General features: G+C 35.4%; 4 protein-coding genes across 5 annotated transcripts; 3 read left to right on the forward strand and 1 right to left on the reverse strand.

Moving 5' to 3' along the window:
* The first annotated feature begins 2,069 nt into the window (after window positions 1–2,069).
* On the forward strand, window positions 2,070–4,649 carry LOC103319521 (cytochrome P450 CYP72A219-like). Its single transcript, XM_008221072.3, has 4 exons — window positions 2,070–2,352; window positions 3,015–3,232; window positions 3,372–3,995; window positions 4,077–4,649. Exons 1-4 carry the CDS (start codon window positions 2,073–2,075, stop codon window positions 4,500–4,502), a joined length of 1,548 nt encoding a protein of 515 aa, XP_008219294.2. The 5' UTR covers window positions 2,070–2,072; the 3' UTR covers window positions 4,503–4,649.
* Window positions 4,650–7,030: 2,381 nt separating this feature from the next.
* Window positions 7,031–12,961, forward strand: LOC103319458 (uncharacterized). Of its 2 annotated transcripts, none has more exons than XM_008220997.2 (15): window positions 7,031–7,228; window positions 7,661–7,782; window positions 7,903–7,962; window positions 8,138–8,257; window positions 8,537–8,656; window positions 8,761–8,902; window positions 9,790–9,960; window positions 10,485–10,646; window positions 10,752–10,858; window positions 11,266–11,356; window positions 11,497–11,638; window positions 11,730–11,886; window positions 12,174–12,290; window positions 12,382–12,508; window positions 12,614–12,961. In XM_008220997.2, the coding sequence occupies exons 1-15, from the start codon at window positions 7,187–7,189 to the stop codon at window positions 12,923–12,925; spliced, it is 1,992 nt and encodes a 663-aa protein (XP_008219219.2). In that variant the 5' UTR covers window positions 7,031–7,186; the 3' UTR covers window positions 12,926–12,961. The 2 variants fall into 2 exon arrangements, with proteins under 2 accessions (XP_008219219.2, XP_088902529.1); XM_089046403.1 differs by having other exon boundaries at window positions 7,034–7,228; window positions 7,665–7,782.
* A 1,070-nt stretch (window positions 12,962–14,031) lies between these two features.
* On the forward strand, window positions 14,032–20,209 carry LOC103319460 (uncharacterized). The gene is made up of 15 exons (XM_008221000.2): window positions 14,032–14,179; window positions 14,813–14,934; window positions 15,062–15,121; window positions 15,337–15,456; window positions 15,734–15,853; window positions 15,950–16,091; window positions 16,977–17,147; window positions 17,624–17,788; window positions 17,890–17,996; window positions 18,396–18,486; window positions 18,641–18,782; window positions 18,874–19,030; window positions 19,306–19,422; window positions 19,515–19,641; window positions 19,747–20,209. Exons 1-15 carry the CDS (start codon window positions 14,138–14,140, stop codon window positions 20,047–20,049), a joined length of 1,986 nt encoding a protein of 661 aa, XP_008219222.2. The 5' UTR covers window positions 14,032–14,137; the 3' UTR covers window positions 20,050–20,209.
* LOC103319459 (uncharacterized) lies at window positions 20,197–20,668 on the reverse strand. Its single transcript, XM_008220999.3, has one exon. It carries the CDS (start codon window positions 20,520–20,522, stop codon window positions 20,253–20,255), a length of 270 nt encoding a protein of 89 aa, XP_008219221.2. The 5' UTR covers window positions 20,523–20,668; the 3' UTR covers window positions 20,197–20,252.
* Between the last annotated feature and the right edge of the window lie 869 nt (window positions 20,669–21,537).

Raw genomic sequence — 21,537 nt, forward strand, 5'->3', positions numbered from 1 at the left:
AGATAAAGATGACTAGTCAACCACCAAGAACACAAACCCAGAAAAATTACAGATATGCAAAACAGATTTTGTTCACCCAGAAACCCACCATTGGGAAAAACTGGGAGTCATCAACCGACCAGGCATTCCACTAAGTAGAAAAAGATTCTTACAAAGGAAATACAACCAAACTCAAGATTCACCTATGTCTATTTAGGAATATGAGCAATACCTCCTTTGTGCAATCTTCTTCTCCAACTTAGCAAAACTTGAAGCTCAGTTATTCATGACAATGGCAGCTCCTTCTCCAGCTCGTTCATCCCATGGCACAAGCTTGCAAGTTCCAACACGGACCAAAACCAATATTTGGATTCAAAGGAGAATGACCAATTTCTTCAAGAAACCATACTCTTGAAGAAATCAGTCTTGAATCTGACCTAGATATAAATGAGAGATGATTTGAATAGCTAGATGCAGATTCGGGTTTTCAAAAGCAGTTTTTCAAAAAGAAATCAATTGGAAAAACTCATAGATGAAAAATATATGGTTCTCTCTTGAGGAAGAAGAGAAAGAAAGCAAAACAATCTTTCCCAAAAATTCCACGCAAAAGAGACAGCCGCCAAATGACCAAAATCGTGGCCTTTACAGCCAAAAATTCGTTAGGTCAGAAAACCACAGATGGCAGCAGAGAGAGAGAAAGAGGAATAGGACAAAACAGTTTGTTATCCAGCTGGAAGCAAGGATGACTAGTCATATGAGAAACGGATGACTAGTCATTATTTTATGAAGACTGTTTAATGTAATGATATGCAATGCTCAATACCTTTGTTAACTTGCTTGAGCTACCATAGAGCAAAGATTACAGAAGAGCACCAATAAAAGTTTTCCCTAATCTAGACTTGAGCTTGATAAATTACATTACACATCCTATTACAAAGTTGTCAAGGGAAGCCAAAAGAAAATAGTAAAAACCATACATTAACAACCCCAAACTCCATAAACCCTTTTTAAAAGGGAAAAAGTCACTTTTGGTTCCTATTGTTTACAACTTTACCACTAAGTTTCATGTTGTTTCAATTGGGTCACTTTTGCCCCTTTGGTTTTCGATTTGTCAAATTATTCTAACTTTTGTTATCTATTGAGGGACATTTTGCCAAATACGAAACGAAATGATGTTTTGTGTGGTTCTGAATTAATGTTTCGAGCCCATTTTGTAGCCTAACCAATTTCCATTAAAGTAAATTTAGGTTTTAGCCAAAAAAAAATTTCACTTTTGGAAAAAGCTAAAGCTTTTTCAAAAAAGACAGAAAAACTCTCAACTTTCAAATTAAAGACATGCAAATGTATAGGATTCCTTAGGAAATCCAAAAATAAATAAGGGCAATTTTGTCCATTTTGGCTTTTTTTACAAAATTTCTCTCTCCTTTGTGTTTTTCCAAAGTCTCCCTTTGATTAATATGGTAAATGCATAAGAGAATTCCTTCTGTTGAATTTCTTTCTTTTCCTTTTTGGTTTTATTCCTTTTATACCGAAGGTCACTAAAAAAAAACCCTGCAAATATGTGAAATGTAGAGGAGAAAAAAACAAGTACATCCCTCTTTTTTGTGTGGTTTCACTCTTTTCCTTCTTGAACTTTTTCCATATTAATTAAGTTGCATTTGGATGAAGGGGGGATTTGGATTTGATAACTAGGCTAAATTTTCTATAAAATGAATATGATTAAAATGGATATGCTAAATTTCCATATTAATTAAATTTTCCCATATGAAATGATTATATTCAAAGAATATGAAATGACCATATTCAAAGAATCATTTTAAATTCACTTGTATATACATTGATTGTTATACAATAAACAAACAATTTTACCTTATAAGTAATGCCATCTAAATCCATAGGTTTGAACAATCTCTTAAAATTGTTTCCTTTTTCTTTCTTTTTTTTTCTTCTGACAAATATTACTTCTTGTTTAAAATCCTGTGTGCATCAGTTTCCATCCCATCAAACAAGTTCTTCTCTACAAACCAATCTCTATTTTTCTCTTTTTCTCTCAAAAATCTCAAACACAAGTGTTAGCACAAAGGGAGGTATCAATGGCCAGTTGCGTTGCAGTACTAAGTGTTGTTTGGGTGAGCATAGTGATTGCATGGGCATGGAGGGCGCTGAATTGGGTGTGGTTGAGGCCAAAAAAACTAGAAAGATGCTTGAGGGAGCAAGGCTTTACAGGCAATTCTTACAGGCTTTTGTTTGGAGACACCAAGGATAGCTCAATGATGCTGCGACAAGCACAATCCAAACCCATGAAACTCTCCACCTCCCATGATATAGCGCCACGGGTCATGCCATTTGTCCATCAATCTGTGAACACTTACGGTATGCCAAATACTTTTACATTAATTCCCATCACCTTTCTACCCATCCATGTATGTATATGTTGTATGGTGTGTAATCTTTTTTATAAGTTTTAACTTGGATAGTTTTTTTGGGTTAAATACATTTTTGCTGATTGGGTTGTATGCGAAAATTCAATTTGGAGGTGCAATTTTTATTTTTATTTTTTTAGGAAGCACATCCAGTATTCTTCCTCTAACTCAACTAGTTAGGGAATGTTGTGCTATTTAAAAATTGGGGGAAAGCTTGGGTTGAAATTGAAATTGTGAGGTATAAGGTCACGGATTGGATACTATATTGAAGCTTGAATCGATTGAGTGAGAAACTTATTGTGACTTCGGATGGCAAGGAGACGTAATCAAGGTGATAGAGCACCAAAATATATTGTTAAGTTGTTGATTTCATTTTAATTTGGTTTTGCTTTTTTATTTTTCCTTATACGTCACAATTTTGATTTCAACCTAAGATTTACCTCAATTTGTTAATGGAAGATAATATAATGCCTATAAATTGTAAACTTTGAGAAACACAGTGACCAATTTAGCTAAAAAAATTTTGTCAATGACCAAATTGAATTTTCGCTTGAAACCCAATGACCAAAAGAGTATTGAACCCTCTTTTTTTTTTTAACCAAAAAAATACAGGTAGGAATTCTTTTGTCTGGATGGGACCCATACCAAAGGTGAACATCATGAATCCTGAAGATTTGAAAGAAATATTCAACAAACATGAAAATATGCAGAGGACAGTAGCAAACCCTATCATCGACTTGCTAGTACAGGGCCTTGGATCCACTGTAGATGAAAAATGGGCTAAACACAGAAAGATTATCAACCCAGCATTCCATTTAGAGAAGCTAAAGGTACTCACCAACATTCATTTATATTTTTGGAGATTTAGTTAGCAATTGCAATTGTGTACGTCCACTATTTTTCCTAAATTAATGTATATTTGTTCATAATTTTTGTATTTCTTTTTTAATTTTTCCTTGTTTGATATAGGGTATGTTACCAACATTTTACCAAAGCTGTAGCGAGATGATTAACGAGTGGGAGAGTTTGGTGTCCAAAGAAGGTTCATGTGAGTTGGATGTGTGGCCATGTCTTCTAAATATGTCGGCCGATGTGATTTCTCGGGCTGCATTTGGAAGTAGCTATCAAGAGGGAAGAAAAATATTTCAGCTACTACAACAACAAACAAAAAATTATGCAGCAGCCATCCAAAGTGTTTACATTCCGTTTCTACCAAGCAAGCATAACAAGAGGATGAAGGAAATCAATAAAGAAATAAGAGTGTTGCTCAGGGGTATTATAAATAAAAGAGAAGAGGCAATTAAGATGGGTGAAGCCAGTAATCATGACTTGTTAGGTATACTTTTGGAGTCCAACTTGAAGGAAATTCGAGAACATGGGAACAAGAGAAACACTGGAATGAGTGTTGAAGATGTAATTGAGGAGTGTAAGTTGTTTTACTTCGCTGGCCAAGAGACCACTTCTACGCTGCTTGTTTGGGCAATTGTTTTGCTAAGTCAAAACCAAAAGTGGCAAGCTCGTGCAAGAGAAGAGGTCTTGCAAGCCTTTGGAAGCAACCCACCAACCTTTGATGCCCTAAGCCAACTAAAAGTTGTAAGTATATATTTTTGTAGTAAATTCTCTTGCTACATATGTAGTTTTACTTAAAGACCTTGACCATATAAAATGTCTCAGGTGACCATGGTTTTACTTGAAGTTCTTCGATTATACCCGCCCGGTATTGAGCTTCCACGAACCCTTCGAAGGAAAACACAGCTTGGAAAGTTCTCATTACCAGCTGGAGTCGATGTCTCCTTACACATACTGCTTGTTCACCATAACAAAGAATTGTGGGGTGAGGATGCACATGAGTTCAAGCCAGAGAGGTTTTCAGAAGGAATTTCAAAGGCAACAAAGAACCAATTTGCATACTTTCCTTTTGGAGCTGGTCCAAGGATTTGCATTGGACAAAACTTTGCTATGCTGGAAGCAAAATTGGCCTTGTCATTGATTCTGCAACACTTTACCTTTGAACTCTCTCCATCCTATGCTCATGCTCCTGCGTTACTAACCATCCTTCAACCTCAATATGGTGCTCATATCATTTTAAGTAAACGTTGATTAGATAGCTTTTGACAATGATGAGTGAGGAGAAAGGAATACTTGCAGAAATTCTGACGCTTAAGTCAATATGTGCATGAGAAGATTGTTGCAATTTTTCTATTTATTTAAAAGGTGAATGACCTCTGCTAAAATATGGGAGAGTAATTGTGAGAATTTTCTGTGTATTCTTCTCTTTGTAGGAGACCATATATATAATACACTCTGCTTTGGAGGCCAAGTCAAACTATAACTCCTAATTTTATTTACAATAGGAAATTAGAAATAAAACAAGGAAACAAATTAATCAACTCACGCTCACGCCAACACTCCCCCTCAAGTTGGTGCATAGATGTCACCAATGCCCAACTTGTCAAGTGATTTGTGGAATGCTCTACTAGAAACTGTCTTTGTCAATATATCTGCTAATTAATCCTTTGATTTAACAAATGGAAATTGAATCTCCTTTGCCTTGAGCTTTTTCTTGATAAAATGTCTATCAACTTTAACATGCTTTGTGTGATCATGCTGAACTAGATTATGTGCAATACCTATTGCATCCTTGTTATCACTAGGGATGGGCATCGAGACTTGAAAATCCGAACACCAAGCCTCACCAGACTGAAAAAATTGGACAAAAATTGTATTGACTAAAAAGTCAACAAGCTGGCAATGAATCAGACTGGACTGGTTCAAACCGATTTCGGTGCCGGTTTCACACCTTACTAAACTAGACCGGACAGGCTATTCATTTTTCTATTTTTTAAATTTTATTTAAGTCCAATGCTAAATTTCTAATACCATAACTAATATTTCCCCAAACCCAACTTCAAAGCACCTCTCTTTTTTAGGCCCAATCATCTATCTTAGCATAAAATTGGGCCATTTATGAATTTTTAAGCCCGAATATAAAATTTTAGTTGGAATTTGTTAAAAAAAAAAATTGAAAAAAGAATCCGGTAAAAAAATCAGAAACTACACCGAAACTAGTTTAAACTAGACCGGCTAGTTTCATAATTGTTTTCACCAAAATCGGACCTAACTACACTAGTTGAATAGTACTCGTTCTGGTTCCAATATGAGGTGAAAATCGGACAAGACTAAACCACGCCCAACCCTACTTATAAAAAAATAAGTTAATCCCATACGCAGGTACATAATTAAGTTATGTAAGGAACTTTACTAATCGAAAGAGTCCACAAATTTCTTTAGTCATCCCTATAAACTCAGCTTCCGCACTAGACAGAGTAACCACTTTCTGCTTCTTACTTCTCTAAGTAACCAAAGTACCTCACAAAGGTGAAATAACCTCATGTAGATCTATTGTGAGTAATACTTCATGTCTGATCTGCATCTATATACCCATCAGTATTCAAATTATCATTCTTAGAGAACATAAGCCCTTTCCCTTGCGCCAATTTCAAATATCGAAGAATTCGAAGTACCGCATTCATATGATCTTCACTTGGACAATGCATGAACTAACTGAAAACACTAACAGAATGAGCAATGTTTGGTTGAGTATATGACAAGTAAATTAATCTTCCAACTAACCTTTGATATCTTTCTTTGTTAGTGAGTACTTGATTTTGATACTTTCCAATGTCATGATTCTAAACAATTGGAGTGTCAGCATGCTTGCAATCAAGCATCCCTGTTTTTTCCAGTAGGTCCAAAACATACTTCATTTGAGGAAAAAAAAAAAACTATACCTTGCTTTGATCGGGCCATGTCAATACCTAAAAAATACTTGAGTCCACCAAGATTCTTCATTTCAAACTCAATTGCCAAATACTTTTGGACTCTATAAATTTCCTCTATGTCATTCCCATTAATTATCATATCATCAACATAAATTATTATTTAATCTCAAGATTCTTCATTTCAAACTCATAGATTAATAACACTACATTGCGATATTCTGAACTCCAATATACCGTGGTAATAATAATAGTCCAGGGTGTACTTTGTATTTCTTAGCAAAATAAACAATAAAAAATGATAGTTTAGCTAGCTTGACTTCCCAGGCAGTCTAGAAAACTCAAGCTTCAGGATCAGCTACTTCAATCACTCAACACTAGGCCCTTTCTCTCCAAGCAACACCAAATTAACTTCAACAATTAGTTAATTAGTAGTTGCCTATAACTTGAGATTAGAAGCATCAAGAATATTTGGTGATGTTTGCAAATATCACATTGGATCATCAAACTACAAATCTCTAGCTAACCATCAGCACAATCTAGCCAAGTGGAAAACGGCATTGATGTATAAATAAGTGATTTCATGTTCAAATTTCCATGACATCTTAGTGATGTATGTGTGAGAAATCTCACTCTCCATGTAAGTTAGACTTTAAAAAAATACATATCAATCTGTACTTCCGAAAAGCTTATGCTTTGCTTGATTTGTAACTAAAAGAAGGAAACAGAAATATCACACACTATATTCATGATTGATTAAAAATGGGGTTGGTTGGTGTGCTTTTAGCTTTTTGCACATATAACGAGTCTTGCACGACTGAGTTGGAAATGAATCACACGCCAAAGAGAAGTAAAAGAAAGAAGGCTTACTTTTTAAGTTGAAGAAAAACCAAGTGGTCGCAGATAAGAAATTCTTTATATATACAAGCCACAAAAATTCAACATTGCTGCCTCAAAAGCCACATTTAGATTTTCTTCTGCTGATATAGCTAGCGAGGCCTCACTATGTCATCTCAAAGGGTGCAATTGGATATTCAGGACCATCATGTAAGTCTTATATATGCTGTAGGTTTTTTATGGTCTCGCACTCGCTGGATCCTGGATGCATGTAATTGTTACTATGTATGACACCCATGCTTTGAAGTTTTGAAACCCTAATATGTAGTTCAAGATTCATACAAGTAATTGCCCATAGCTTCTATCCGTAAAAGACCACGCAATCGAAGGAAGTGTTTTTGGTTGTAATATAAAGTGTTTTCATGAATTCATCCAGAATCACACTCAAACATGCTCTTATTCTTAAAAGCGAAGTGAACGAATTCTTTTTGGTCTTTTTACGAGAGCCTTATCAAGATGGAAAACAAAAATTGAGATTATGAATAACACATATGCCCCTAGCACATATGAAAAAGTTTTAATGGTTAAAAATGTTATTGGTTTCATAAGTGTACTGTTTAACCTTTATTGCCATGCACATAGGTAGTTATGGATAATGGCATACTCCAAGTTACCTTGTCAAAACCAGATGGAATTGTTACCAGAATACAATATAATGGCATCGACAATTTGCTTGAAGTTCTTAATGAAGAAGTTAACAGAGGGTAGGGTACCTATGCTTCTCCCCGTAACTATTTGCAATTCTTCTTTCTTTCGTTTTTATGTCAATGTTGAAGGAGAGAATAAATAAGAGTTCACTATTCTGATAGTTTGAACTTTTAAAGGTATTGGGACCTTGTATGGAGTGAAGCTGGAAGTGTGGGCACAACAGGAACGTTTGATGTGTACGTCAAACTACTCTACTTTTAATCATTTGAGTATAGTGATTGACATTGGTTGGACAGGATGAGGTGGCTAAATGCACTATAAGTGGCGCTGATAGCTAATAGCGACAATTATTATTGGGTAATGTTCATTTACTATAACAGTATTATCCAATCAAGAATTACTAATATGCAGGATTAAGGGTACAAAATTCAAGGTTATTGTGGAAAGCGATGAACAAGTAGAGGTCTCGTTCACGAGAAAGTGGAATCCCTCCCAAAAGGGCAAGCTTGTCCCTCTAAACATAGACAAAAGGTTGGAAGGCCATATATTTTCTTTTTAACAAGAAGAAAAATAAGAAAGAATCAAACTTTTTGTGAAATGAGAATAAAGGAAGCTGTAATTGGCCGACACTCCAAAATAGTCGTCTTACACTTTTCTCAGTACAGTTTCTCTTTTGCAAAATAATGAGGAGTGAATAAGGACTATTTTGAAGTGCAAATAACACATCCCGAGTATTTTACGATTATTGTTAACATTTTTTTGTTGCGATCGACACTAACAAGACTCAGAACATGATTTTTTTTTTTTCAGGTTTATTATGCTTTGTAATTCGTCAGGCTTCTACTCCTACGCCATCTATGATCACTTAAAAGAATGGCCTCCTTTCAACCTTCCCCAGACCAGAATTGTGTTCAAGCTCAGAAAAGAAAAGTAACCAAACCTCTCTTCTTCTTCTTCATTGTTTTCCATCTTTGTGTCAACTTAATTAGGGATTAATTATATGTTTTATTTTTTTGTGGGTTGATCATTATTAGGTTTCAATACATGGCCATAGCAGATAACAGGCAAAGATACATGCCCCTTCCCGATGACCGATTGCCGGAGAGAAGTAAAGTCTTAGACGTACCTGAGGCAGTCCTTCTTGTCAATCCGATAGAGCCAGAATTCAAGGGAGAGGTAATTAATGCACCTTTCAAGACAGCACAAATATATTCTCATACCCTCTCTGTCCAAGTGAAAATACTCATTACAATTGCATGAAAAGATTTAAAACGAAGGATATTTGGAATTTTTAATTGGACTTAATCTTAAGATGTTAATTTCTTATAAGAATCATATATAGATTTGATAATCTAAGAAAAGTAGAGCTATGCCAAGATAAACACTTACATAAAACAGGGATAACACTATTTTGCTATCTCCGGCCAATCATAGTATGACACGCATGATAACTTTTCCACATGGCAGATTGTGATTGGCAGGGGATAGCAGAAGAGTGTTATCCCCATTTCATACAACTTTTTTTTTCCACCTCCACTCATGTGACATGGGCAGAGATTCGAAACCTTCAGGCACCCAATGAATATTTGTGTAAAACCCTCTCCCCCTCTCTAGTTGCTTGTATTTTTTTAAAAAAAAAGTCAAGAAAAACCTTCTTCTTCTTTTTTCAGCAAAAGAAAAAACTCATATTTCAAATCCCTCATTTTCTTCAATAACAAAATATTTATGTGAATTTTATGAATTCTATAAGAATATATTTCTAAAGTCCAATTAATAAATTTTAAGTCCATTACCATATTTATATCTTCTAATCCAAATGATACTATTTTTTTTATTTATGGTTTTGTGGCATGCTGCATGCAACTTAAAATTTTGATATATTTTCTGTCTATTTGGAAATTAAAACATTTATTCTTTTGGTATAATAAGGATCACAAATATATTTTCAATCTTATAAAATTGAAATATTTATCATTTTAAAATGAAAACTTTTCACAAATTCATAAAAGCTTAGAATTACAATTAGAATAACAAAATTTTGTTGCTCCTAAATACAATTGTAGGTGGATGACAAATACGAATACTCAAGCGAGAATCAAAACCTGCGGGTCCACGGTTGGATTTGTATGGACCCGCCCGTGGGGTTCTGGCAAATAACTCCCAGTGATGAGTTCCGATCTGGTGGACCCCTCAAACAGAATCTCACCTCCCATGTTGGCCCCACTTGTCTTGCTGTGAGTAAAATTAACTTCCTTTTACCATAATCATATTCAAAACCAATAATCCTAACGCTGATACTCATAACTTTTCATAAGTTCGAAATGATGTGGCAATAATTTATTTGTTTATATATTTTTTTTAGCAGTATAATTTCATGTATTTATAATCCTTAAGCAACTTTCATATTATGTAACTTATCAGTTGCTATATGAAAATGTTGCGAGCTAATACTCGTAATTGTGCTTTAATTTTTTGTTAAGTTGAAGTTTATAAAATTTGATATTATAATAGGTAATGATTTTCACACTCTCATTTTCTCATTATGCACTCGTTCCCTCGGTTTTGCTCATCGATTCACTTTTTATTTATTCAATCCTAAGGTTAGAAAAAACTATCTTAGGATCATTTATGTTACACTTCATATTTTTTTTCTTTTACAAATAAATTATCTTGAATCGTACTAACCTGTGGAAAATTTCTTTTCTCCTCATTTTGATTTATCCATGATACTGATCAAAATGAAAAATAAAAAAATCAGATGTTTCTTAGTGCTCACTATTCGGGAGAAGACCTGGTGCTGAAGCTGAAACCAGATGAGCCATGGAAGAAAGTCTTTGGCCCTGTTTTTATCTATCTTAATTCCCTTACGTCCAATGCAAATGATGATCCATCACCACTCTGGGAGGATGCAAAACACCAGGTTTAATTTTTAAAACAAAAACCCCCCTCTACAAGTATTTATATTAAACAAATAATTTCCCATTTTTATGGACAACGTACGTATTTTACTTTTGGAGTACTCCAGATGATGACAGAAGTGCAAAAATGGCCTTACGATTTCCCTGCTTCCAGTGAGTTTCCACCGTCGGATCAACGGGGTAATGTTAATGGTAGAATACAGGTTCGAGATAGGTACTTAACCAAAATCAACTTTTTCTCTGTATTTTTCTGCCGTATGTCCAAACCTTATAAAATTGAATTGTTTGCTTCTACTTGCGTCTTGTTGTTGAAGAATGTAGAATTTGACGTGAAATTGAGGTTTATTATGTGGTGATTCCACGTAAATTAGTGTGTTAAAAATTACAAAATCACATATTAGAAACATGATAAGAAATATAGCAAATGATTTTGCAACTATATTAATTTCGAGACATTCTGTGATAAAACCACATAATTGTCATACTTTGCACTCAAATTAGTTTGTTAGTATTAGAGCGGACTTGATTGACTGCGCCCGAATTACTAAATTATTACTCAATGCGAGATATTCACGTCTTGAATTTCCACAACATTATTGTCTAAAAACTATACATGTCTAGGTACGTTAGTGAAGATTGCATTCCGGGAAAGGGTGCTTATGTTGGCTTGGCACCACCAGGAGATGCTGGATCCTTTCAAAGAGATTGCAAGGTGATACTATTTTGTCCATTTTATTGCAATGCATTAATTCCACTAACCCAGAAAACAAAAAAACAAAACAAGTCCCCATTGTACATAAAATAGATCATTTAGGCAAATCTTCTTCATTTGTAGTGTTTGCATTGTGGCAGGGCTACCAGTTCTGGACTAGGGCAGATGAGCATGGCTATTACTCTATAAAGAATATACGTGAGGGCCAATATAATCTTTATGCATGGGTTCCTGGTTTCATTGGAGATTATCGATATGATGCAGCCATTAACATAACCGCAGGTCCATCTATTATTTTTCTTCCTTTTCAATTGTCTCCTCTTCAAGATTATTATCAATATGACTAACACATTAATGCGTTTTAATTAAGCAGGTTGTGATATTGACGTGGGTGAGCTTGTATATGAGCCTCCAAGAGATGGACCAACATTGTGGGAAATTGGCATCCCTGATCGTTCTGCAGCTGAATTCTATGTTCCTGATCCTAATCCAAACTATATCAATAAACTATATGTCAACCATCCTGACAGGTTACCTTTGACCTCCGTCTCTCTCTCTCTCTCTCTCTCTCTCTCTCTCTCTCTCTCAATTCTTTGACCAATTTATTTTGGATTGATCAAAATTAACATGGGTGCTAGAAATAAAGTATATGTTTACAAATGCTTATATTGCTAGACAGTGAATATTCGCAGTTTGACAACATAAGTGCCATTTTATGTAGAAAAACAAAATGACAAGAGGACATTTTTCTCATCTACAAATGTGTAGACATGTTCCACTACATTATAAGATCTTGATCATTTTCTTGCATTTGCAGGTTTAGGCAGTATGGGTTATGGGAAAGATATGCAGATTTATATCCTGATCAAGACTTAATTTACACTATTGGCACCAGTGACTACGCTAAAGATTGGTTCTTCGCTCAGGTTACCAGGTGCACTTCTTCGTCCTTCCTTGAACTTACTTTTCCAATGTGCCAATTTTTGTGTGAGTTCGATTCTATTTGACAGAGGTTTCATAAATAGGAAGAAAGATGATGACACATATGAAGGCACTACATGGCAGATCAAGTTTCAACTGGACAATGTCAATCAGAGTGGAACCTTCAAACTTCAAATCTCCCTCGCTACAGCGAATATCGCAGAATTACAGGTAGGGTGGTAAAATGCCTAGTTACCCTTCTTTGTTTCAGCACTATCAAAAGCCTAATCTGATTCTTTGGTTCTTTCTTTTTTTCTTTCTGCTTTTCCATTGAAGATACGGATAAATGACCCGGAAGCAGACCCTCCTCTGTTTACAACTGGAGTGATTGGAAAGGACAACACAATTCTAAGGCATGGAATTCATGGCCTCTACTGGCTGTATGGCATGGACATACCAGCCACATTGCTTGTGGAAGGAAACAATACACTGTTTCTAACACAACCAATCAGCAACAGCCCTTTGGCCGCTTTCCATGGACTCATGTATGACTATATTCGTTTAGAAGGTCCACCATCTTCTACTTCCACTAGAGGTGTCAAACCAGCCAATATGGCACCAAACACTAACAGAATAAGCAATGTCTGATTGAGTATATGACAAGTAAATTAATCTTCCAACTAATCTTTGATATCTGTCTTTGTTAGTGAGTACCTGATTTCGATACTTTCCAAGGTCATGATTCTAAACAATTGGAGTGTCAGCATGCTTGCAATTAGGCATCCCTGTTTTTTCCAGTATGTCCAAAACATACTTCATTTGAGGGAAAAAAAGAAAAAAACTATACCTTGCTTTGATCGCGCCACGTCAATATCTAAAAAATACTTGAGTCCATCAAGATTCTTCATTTCAAACTCAGTTGCCAAATACTTCTAGAGTCTAGAAATTTCCTCTCTGTCATCAGCTGACTTTCAAATCGTGGATTCGCCCTTGCAAGTAACTTGTATAAGACTAATTACAACTAGTGGAAATAATTTATCCAAAGTGATTCTCTAATTTTTCCTTGTGTATAAATCTTTTGCAAACTTTTGATAATTGGGGTTGTTGTAATAATAATAGTCCGGGGTGTACTTTGTATTTCTTATAGCAAAATAAACAATAAAAAATGATAGCTTAGCTAGCTTGACTTCCCAGGCAGTCTAGAAAACTCAAGCTCCAGGATCAGCTCCGTCAATCACTCAGCACTAGGCCCGTTTTCCAAAGCAACATTAAATTAACTTCAACAATTAGTTAACTAGTAGTTGCCTATAACTTGAGATTAGACGCATCAAGAATATTTGGTGATGTTTGCAAATATTACATTGGAACATCAAACTACAAATACAGCACAGTCTAGCCAAGTGAAAAATGACATTGATGTATAAATAAGTGATTTCATGTTCGAATCCGCATGACATCTGATTTTAGTGATGTGTGTGAGAGAAATCTCACTCTGCTCGTAGGTTAGACTCAAAAAAACAAAAAATATCAATCTGTACTTCTGAAAAGCTTAGGCTTTGCTTCATTTGTATAACTAAAAGAAGGAACAGAAATATCACACACTATTCATGGTTGATTAAAAATGGGGTTGGTGGTGTGCTTTTAGCTTTTTGCACATAACGAGTCTTGCACGACTGAGTTGGAAATGAATACACGCCAAAGAGAAGTAAAAGAAAGAAGGCTTACTTTTTAAGTTGAAGAAAAACCAAGTGGTCGCAGATAAGAAATTCTTTATATATACAAGCCACAAAAATTCAACATTGCTGCCTCAAAAGCCACATTTAGATTTTCTTCTGCTAATATAGCTAGCGAGGCCTCACTATGTCATCTCAAAGGGTGCAATTGGATATTCAGGACAATCATGTAAGTCTTATATATGCTCCAGGTTTTTTTTATGGTCTCGCTGGATCCTGGTTGCATGTAATTGTTACTATGTATGACACCCATGCTTTGAAGTTTTGAAACCCTAAAACGTATAGTTCAAGATTCATACAAGTAATTGCCCATAGCTTCTATCCGTAAAAGACCACGCAATCGAAGGAAGTGTTTTTGGTTGTAATAAAAGGTTTTCATGAATTCTTCCGGAACCACACTCAAACATGCTCTTATTGTTAAAAGCGAAGTGAACAAATTCTCTTTGGTCTTTTTACGAGAGGCTTATCAAGATGGAAAACAAAAATTGAGATTATGAATAACTATCACATATGCAAAATGTTAATTTTATTTATAATGACCCTAGCACATTCTTTTTTTACTTCTTTTTTTAAAATACAAGCGATAGTCACACCTCATCCCATCACAGTTGTTACATGCCTTTTCCAATTTATTTATTTTACCCTAATAAGCTTTTTTTGGCAATATTAGTGTAATTATTGTTTTATATATATATATATATATATGTCCAAATTAACTATAGAATAATAAAGAAAAAGTGTTCATGGTTAAAAATGTTATTGGTTTCATAAGTGTGTTTAACCTTTTTTGCCATGTACATAGGTAGTTATGGATAATGGCATACTCCAAGTTACCTTGTCAAAACCAGATGGAATTGTTACCAGAATACAATACAATGGCATCGACAATTTGCTTGAAGTTCTTAGTGACGAAGTTGACAGAGGGTAGGGTACCTATACTTCTCCTCGTAACTACTTGCAATTCTTCTTTCTTGCGTTTCTTTTTTCAATGTTGAAGGAAAAAAATAGATGTTAGAAGTTCACACTATTCTGGTCATTTGAACTTTTAAAGGTATTGGGACCTTGTATGGAGTGAAGCTGGAAGTGTGGGCACAACAGGAACGTTTGATGTGTACGTCAAACTACTCTACTTTTAATCATTTGAGTATAGTGATTGACATTGGTTGGACAGGATGAGGTGGCTAAATGCACTATAAGTGGCGCTAATAGCTAATAGCGACAATTATTATTGGTGCCCATTCGGCTATATATTTCATTTAGCCACTTCATTTTGTAATGTTCATTTACTATAACAGTATTATCCAATCAAGAATTACTAATATGCAGGATTAAGGGTACAGAATTCAAGGTTATAGTGGAAAGCGAGGAACAAGTAGAGGTCTCGTTCACAAGAAAGTGGAATCCCTCCCAAAAGGGCAAGCTTGTCCCTCTAAACATAGACAAAAGGTTGGAAGTCCATATATTTTCTTTTTAACAAGTAGAAAAATAAGCAAGAATCAAACTTTTTGTGAAATGATGAGAATAAAGGAAGCTGTAATTGGCCGACACTCCAAAATAGTCATCTTATACTTTTCTCAGTGCAGTTTCTCTTTTGCAAAATAATGAGGAGTGCATAAGGATTATTTTGAAATGCTAATAACACATCCTAAGTATTTTACGATTATCTTTTTTTTTTTGGTTGCGATCGACACTAACAAGACTTAGAACATGATTTTTCTTTCAGGTTTATTATGCTTCGTAATTCTTCAGGCTTCTACTCCTACGCCATCTATGATCACTTAAAAGAATGGCCTCCTTTCAACCTTCCCCAGACCAGAATTGTGTTCAAGCTCAGAAAAGAAAAGTCACCAAACCTCTCTTCTTCATTGTTTTCTATCTTGGTTGTGTCAAGTTAATTACGGATTAATTATAAGTTTTATTTTTTGTGGGTGATCATTAGGTTTCAATACATGGCCATAGCAGATAACAGGCAAAGATACATGCCCCTTCCTGATGACCGATTGCAGGAGAGAAGTAAAGTCTTAGACGTACCTGAGGCAGTCCTTCTTGTCAATCCGATAGAGCCAGAATTCAAGGGAGAGGTAATTAATGCACCTTTCAAGACAGCACAAATATATTCTCGTACCTATTTGTAAAAGTTAAAATACTCATTACAATTAGATGAAAAGGTTTAAAACGAGAGGGATATTTGGAATTTTTAATTGGACTTCATATAAGATGTTAATTTCTTAAGAATCATACATCATACATAGATTTGATAATATAAGAAAAGTAGAGCTATGTCAGTGGGGAGATACACTTACATGAAACAGGGATAACACTATTTTGCTATCTTCAGCCAGTCACAATATGCCACACGTGATAACTTTTTCACGTGGCAACTGTTATTGGCGGAGATAGCAAAACAGCTATCTCCATTTCATACGAGTTTTTTTGGCTAGTGGGGTATAATTCAGTTGGTTGAGTTTTTCCACCTCCACTAGTCATGTGGCATGGGTAGAGGTTCGAAATCTTCAGGCATCCAATGAATATTTGTGTGAACCCCCCTCTCCAGTTGCTTGTACCAAAAAAAAAAGAGTCAAGAAAAACCTTTTTTTTTTTTTGGGCAAAAGAAAAAATTGATATTTCAAATCCCTCATTTTCTTCAATAACAAAATATTTATGTGGATTTTATGAATTATATAAGAAATTAATATTTCTAAAGTCCAATTAATAAATTTTATGTCCATTTTACCAAATCTTATATCTTCAAATCCAAATGATACTATTTTTTATGTTTTTTTTTTATAAAAATAATTGACATGATGCATGCAGCATGCAACTTAAAAATTTGATAATTTTGTGTATATTTGGAAATTAAAACATTTATTTTTTTGGCCAAAAAATGAAAACTTTTCACAAATTCATAAAAGCTTAGAATTACAATTAGAATAACAAAATGTTGTGGCTCCTAAATACAATTGTAGGTGGATGACAAATACGAATACTCAAGCGAGAACCAAAACCTGCGGGTACACGGTTGGATTTGTATGGACCCGCCTGTGGGGTTCTGGCAAATAACTCCCAGTGATGAGTTCCGATCTGGTGGACCCCTCAAACAGAATCTCACCTCCCATGTTGGCCCCTATTGTCTTGCTGTGAGTAAAATTAACTTCCTTTTACCATAATCATATTCAAAACCAATAATCCTAGGGCATCAACTCATAACTTTTCAGAAGTTAATTTCATATATTTACACTCTTTAAGCAACTGTCATATTATGTGTTCGTATTAAAATGTTGCGATACGAGTTGATACTCGTAATTCTGCTTTAATTTTTTGTGAAGTTGAAGTTCATGAAATTTGATCGTATAATAGGCAACGATTTTTACGCTCTCATTTTCTCATTATGCACTCGTTCCCTCGGGTTTGCTCCTTGATTCACTTTTTATTTATTCAATCCTAAGGTTAGAAAAAACTATCTTAGGATCATTTATGTTACACTTCATTTTTTTCTTTTACAAATAAACTATCTTGAATCGTACTAACCTGTGGAAAATTTCTTTCTCCTCATTTTTTTTTTATCCGTGATACTGATCAAAATGAAAAAAATAAAAAAAATAAAAAAAATCAGATGTTTCTTAGTGCTCACTATTCGGGAGAGGATCTGGTGCTGAAGCTGAAACCAGACGAGCCATGGAAGAAAGTTTTTGGCCCTGTTTTTATGTATCTTAATTCTGTTACGTCCAATGCAAATGATGATCCATCACCACCACTCTGGGAGGATGCAAAACACCAGGTTTAATTTTTAAAACAAAAACCCCCCTCTACAAGTATTTCTATTAAACAAATAATTTTCCATTTTTATGGACAATGTATTTTACTTTTGGAGTACTCCAGATGATGACAGAAGTGCAAAAATGGCCTTACGATTTCCCTGCTTCCAGTGAGTTTCCACCGTCGGATCAGCGGGGTAATGTTAGTGGTAGAATACAGGTTCGAGATAGGTACTTAACCAAATCAAACTTTTTCTGTGTTTTGCCGTATGTCCAAACCTTATAAAGTTGAATTGTTTGCTTCTACTTGCGTCTTGTTGTTGAAGAATGTAGAATTGACGTGAAATTGAGGTTTACTATGTGGTGATTTCATTTAAGTGAGCATGTTGAAAAATACAAAATTACATATCAGATACATGATAAGAACTATAGCAAATAGTTTTGCAACTATTAATTTCGAGACATTCTGTGATAGAACCACATACTTGCCATGCTTTGCACCCAAATTAGTGTGTTCGTATTAGAGCGGACTTGATTAACGGCGCCCAAATTACTAAATTATTACTCAATACGAGATATTCACGTCTTGAATTTCCACTACATTATTGTCTAAAAACCATACATGTCTAGGTACGTTAGTGAAGATTGCATTCCGGGAAAGGGTGCTTATGTAGGCTTGGCACCACCAGGAGATGCTGGATCCTTTCAAAGAGATTGCAAGGTGATATTATTTTGTCCATTTTATTACCAAGCAAGAAGTACATTAATTCCACTAACCCAGAAAACCAAAAAACAAAACAAAGCAAGTCCCCATTGTACATAAAATAGATCATTTAGGCAAATCTTCTTCATTTTTAGTGTTTGCATTGTGGCAGGGCTACCAGTTCTGGACTAGGGCAGATGAGCATGGCTATTACTCTATAAAGAATATACGTGAGGGCCAATATAATCTTTATGCATGGGTTCCTGGTTTCATTGGAGATTATCGATATGATGCAGCCATTAACATAACCTCAGGTCCATCTATTATTTTTCTTCCTTTTTAATTGTTTCCTCTTCAAGATTACTATCAATATGATTAACACATTAATGCGTTTTAATTAAGCAGGTTGTGATATTGACATGGGTGAGCTTGTATATGAGCCTCCAAGAGATGGACCAACATTGTGGGAAATTGGCATCCCTGATCGTTCTGCAGCTGAATTCTATGTTCCTGATCCTAATCCAAACTATATCAATAAACTTTATGTCAACCATCCTGACAGGTTACCTTTGACCTCTGTTATATATCCGAGCGCTGTCTCTCTCTCTCTCTCTCTCTCTCTCCCCCAATTCTTTGACCAATTTATTTCGGATTGATCAAAATTAACATGGGTGCTAGAAATAGAGTATATGTTTACAAATGCTTATATTGCTAGAGGGTGGATATTCGCATTTGATGTAGAAAAACAAAATGACAAGAGGACATTTTTCTCATCTACAGATGTGTAGACATGTTCCACTACATTATAAGATCTTGATCATTTTCTTGCATTTGCAGGTTTAGGCAGTATGGGTTATGGGAAAGATATGCAGATTTATATCCTGATCAAGACTTAATTTACACTATTGGCACCAGTGACTATGCTAAAGATTGGTTCTTCGCTCAGGTTACCAGGTGCACTTCTTCGTCCTTCCTTGACCTTGCTTTTCCAATGTGCCCAATTTTTGTGTGAGTTTGATTCTATTTGACAGAGTTTTCATAAATAGGAAGAAAGATGATGACACATATGAAGGCACTACATGGCAGATCAAGTTTCAACTGGACAATGTCAATCAGAGTGGAACCTTCAAACTTCAAATCTCCCTCGCTACAGCGAATATCGCAGAATTACAGGTAGGGTGGTAAAATGCCTAGTTACCCTTCTTTGTTTCAGCACTATCAAAAGCCTAATCTGATTCTTTGGTTCTTTCTTTTTTTCTTTCTGCTTTTCCATTGAAGATACGGATAAATGACCCGGAAGCAGACCCTCCTCTGTTTACAACTGGAGTGATTGGAAAGGACAACACAATTCTAAGGCATGGAATTCATGGCCTCTACTGGCTGTATAGCATAGACATACCAGCCACATTGCTTGTGGAAGGAAACAACACACTGTTTCTAACACAACCAATCAGCAACAGCCCTTTGGCCGCTTTCCATGGACTCATGTATGACTATATTCGTTTAGAAGGTCCACCATCTTCTACTTCCACTAGACGTGTCAAACCAGCCAATATGGCACCAAACACACCATTGGATTAGTGTCATTCTCTCCGAATCCAATCCAATCCCAACCGCCAAAAATTTGTTGAATCAAATATGTGAATGTTATGAGTTTAATTCATTGTTGGGATGTGAAGTTGTGAACTAACAATTTGTTTCTAAATTCAGAGAGAATTGATATCAGAATAGCGAAATCAAACAATATATATATATATAAACTAGTTGTGAGAGCATTAATTTAATTACACAGATTTGCTGTTGCTGATTTTCTTTTTTGTTTCCTCAGCTGCATCGGCAGCTTCAACTTGCATTTTGCTTGTGCGAAGCTCTGCTTCCGTTGCTTCTTGCTCGTTTCTTGCCGTCAACTTCTTAGCCTGACCAACGAAGAAGGCCTTAAGATTGCGAAAACCCTCTTGCAAAGAAACATAGAAAAACAAGCAATCTTTCTTCATGCGAGACATCATGCCTGTGTTTGATGAGGTTGACGATGACGATGCTTTCATCCCTTCCATTTCCTTTGCTTTCAGAAATTGGATTTGACCACCAGAACAAAACTAAAGTAGTGGAATTTTGGACAGGATATATAAATATCTTATGCAGTTCCGGGTTGAACACGTTTTGTGAGCTGTGCAGAGTCACAGGGTACGTGGCAGCTAAACGGCACATCCACGTTTTAGGTTCGCAGAGATTAGAAAAGTGGTGCTTGCTTGGTGATATGAGAATTGATGGGCTGGGTTGAGTTTGCATGGGTGTTAGGCTTTTCTATTTGTTGTGGGCTTGGGGCTAAGAGCATCTCTAAGTTACATGTTTTTTGTTCTAAAGCATTTCGCTTTGTGTGGGAGTTAGCCACTATTCACGTGAATAGTGGTTGCAAAATCAATTTTGTGTTTCACCGTTGCCCTTGCTAAGGCGATTACTATTCATTTTTTTGTTTTATTCACAACTTTTTTTACCTCAATAATTAATTTGGATAAGATTTTCGGGTTCCTACGTGTCAATACTATTCATATCTCATAATCGGATAAAATTTTCAATTTCAAATTTGAGATAAATTAAAAAAAAAAAGGCTGGTATTTATAGAAAAAAATTCATTAATTTTGGGTATTTTTAAAAAATTTCGAATTTTTTCCAGTATTTTATTGCAAAAAATTGGCTGCCGTTGGATTGGAGGAAAAAATCAGATCGGAGAGCCCAGACGACGCCACGTGGCAACAAGAAAAAAATCAAATCGTAGTCTTGTGAGCGATCATGTGAATCTTGTAGTGCTACAGAATCCTCTCGTTTTGGACCTCGGCGAGTTGCCTTCGGCCCCGAGTTTTGTGGGTCCCACACCTCCCCTGGGCTGTCCACTGAACACCTTTTCCCTCAGCCTTGGGCTTTACCCTGGAAAGGCTCTAATGAGGGATGTAGATTTATATTTTCATGTATTAATTTGTTTTCGTTCTAATTTATTTTGTGTTAGCTTTAGTTTTTTTCCCAAAAAAATTCTAAAAGGTTTAAAGTTCAATATGACGTATGAAATAAAGG

Source organism: Prunus mume, linkage group LG2, assembly GCF_029339155.1.
Source record: "Prunus mume cultivar Tortuosa linkage group LG2, ASM2933915v1, whole genome shotgun sequence".
In the NCBI taxonomy this organism is placed as follows: domain Eukaryota; kingdom Viridiplantae; phylum Streptophyta; class Magnoliopsida; order Rosales; family Rosaceae; genus Prunus; species Prunus mume.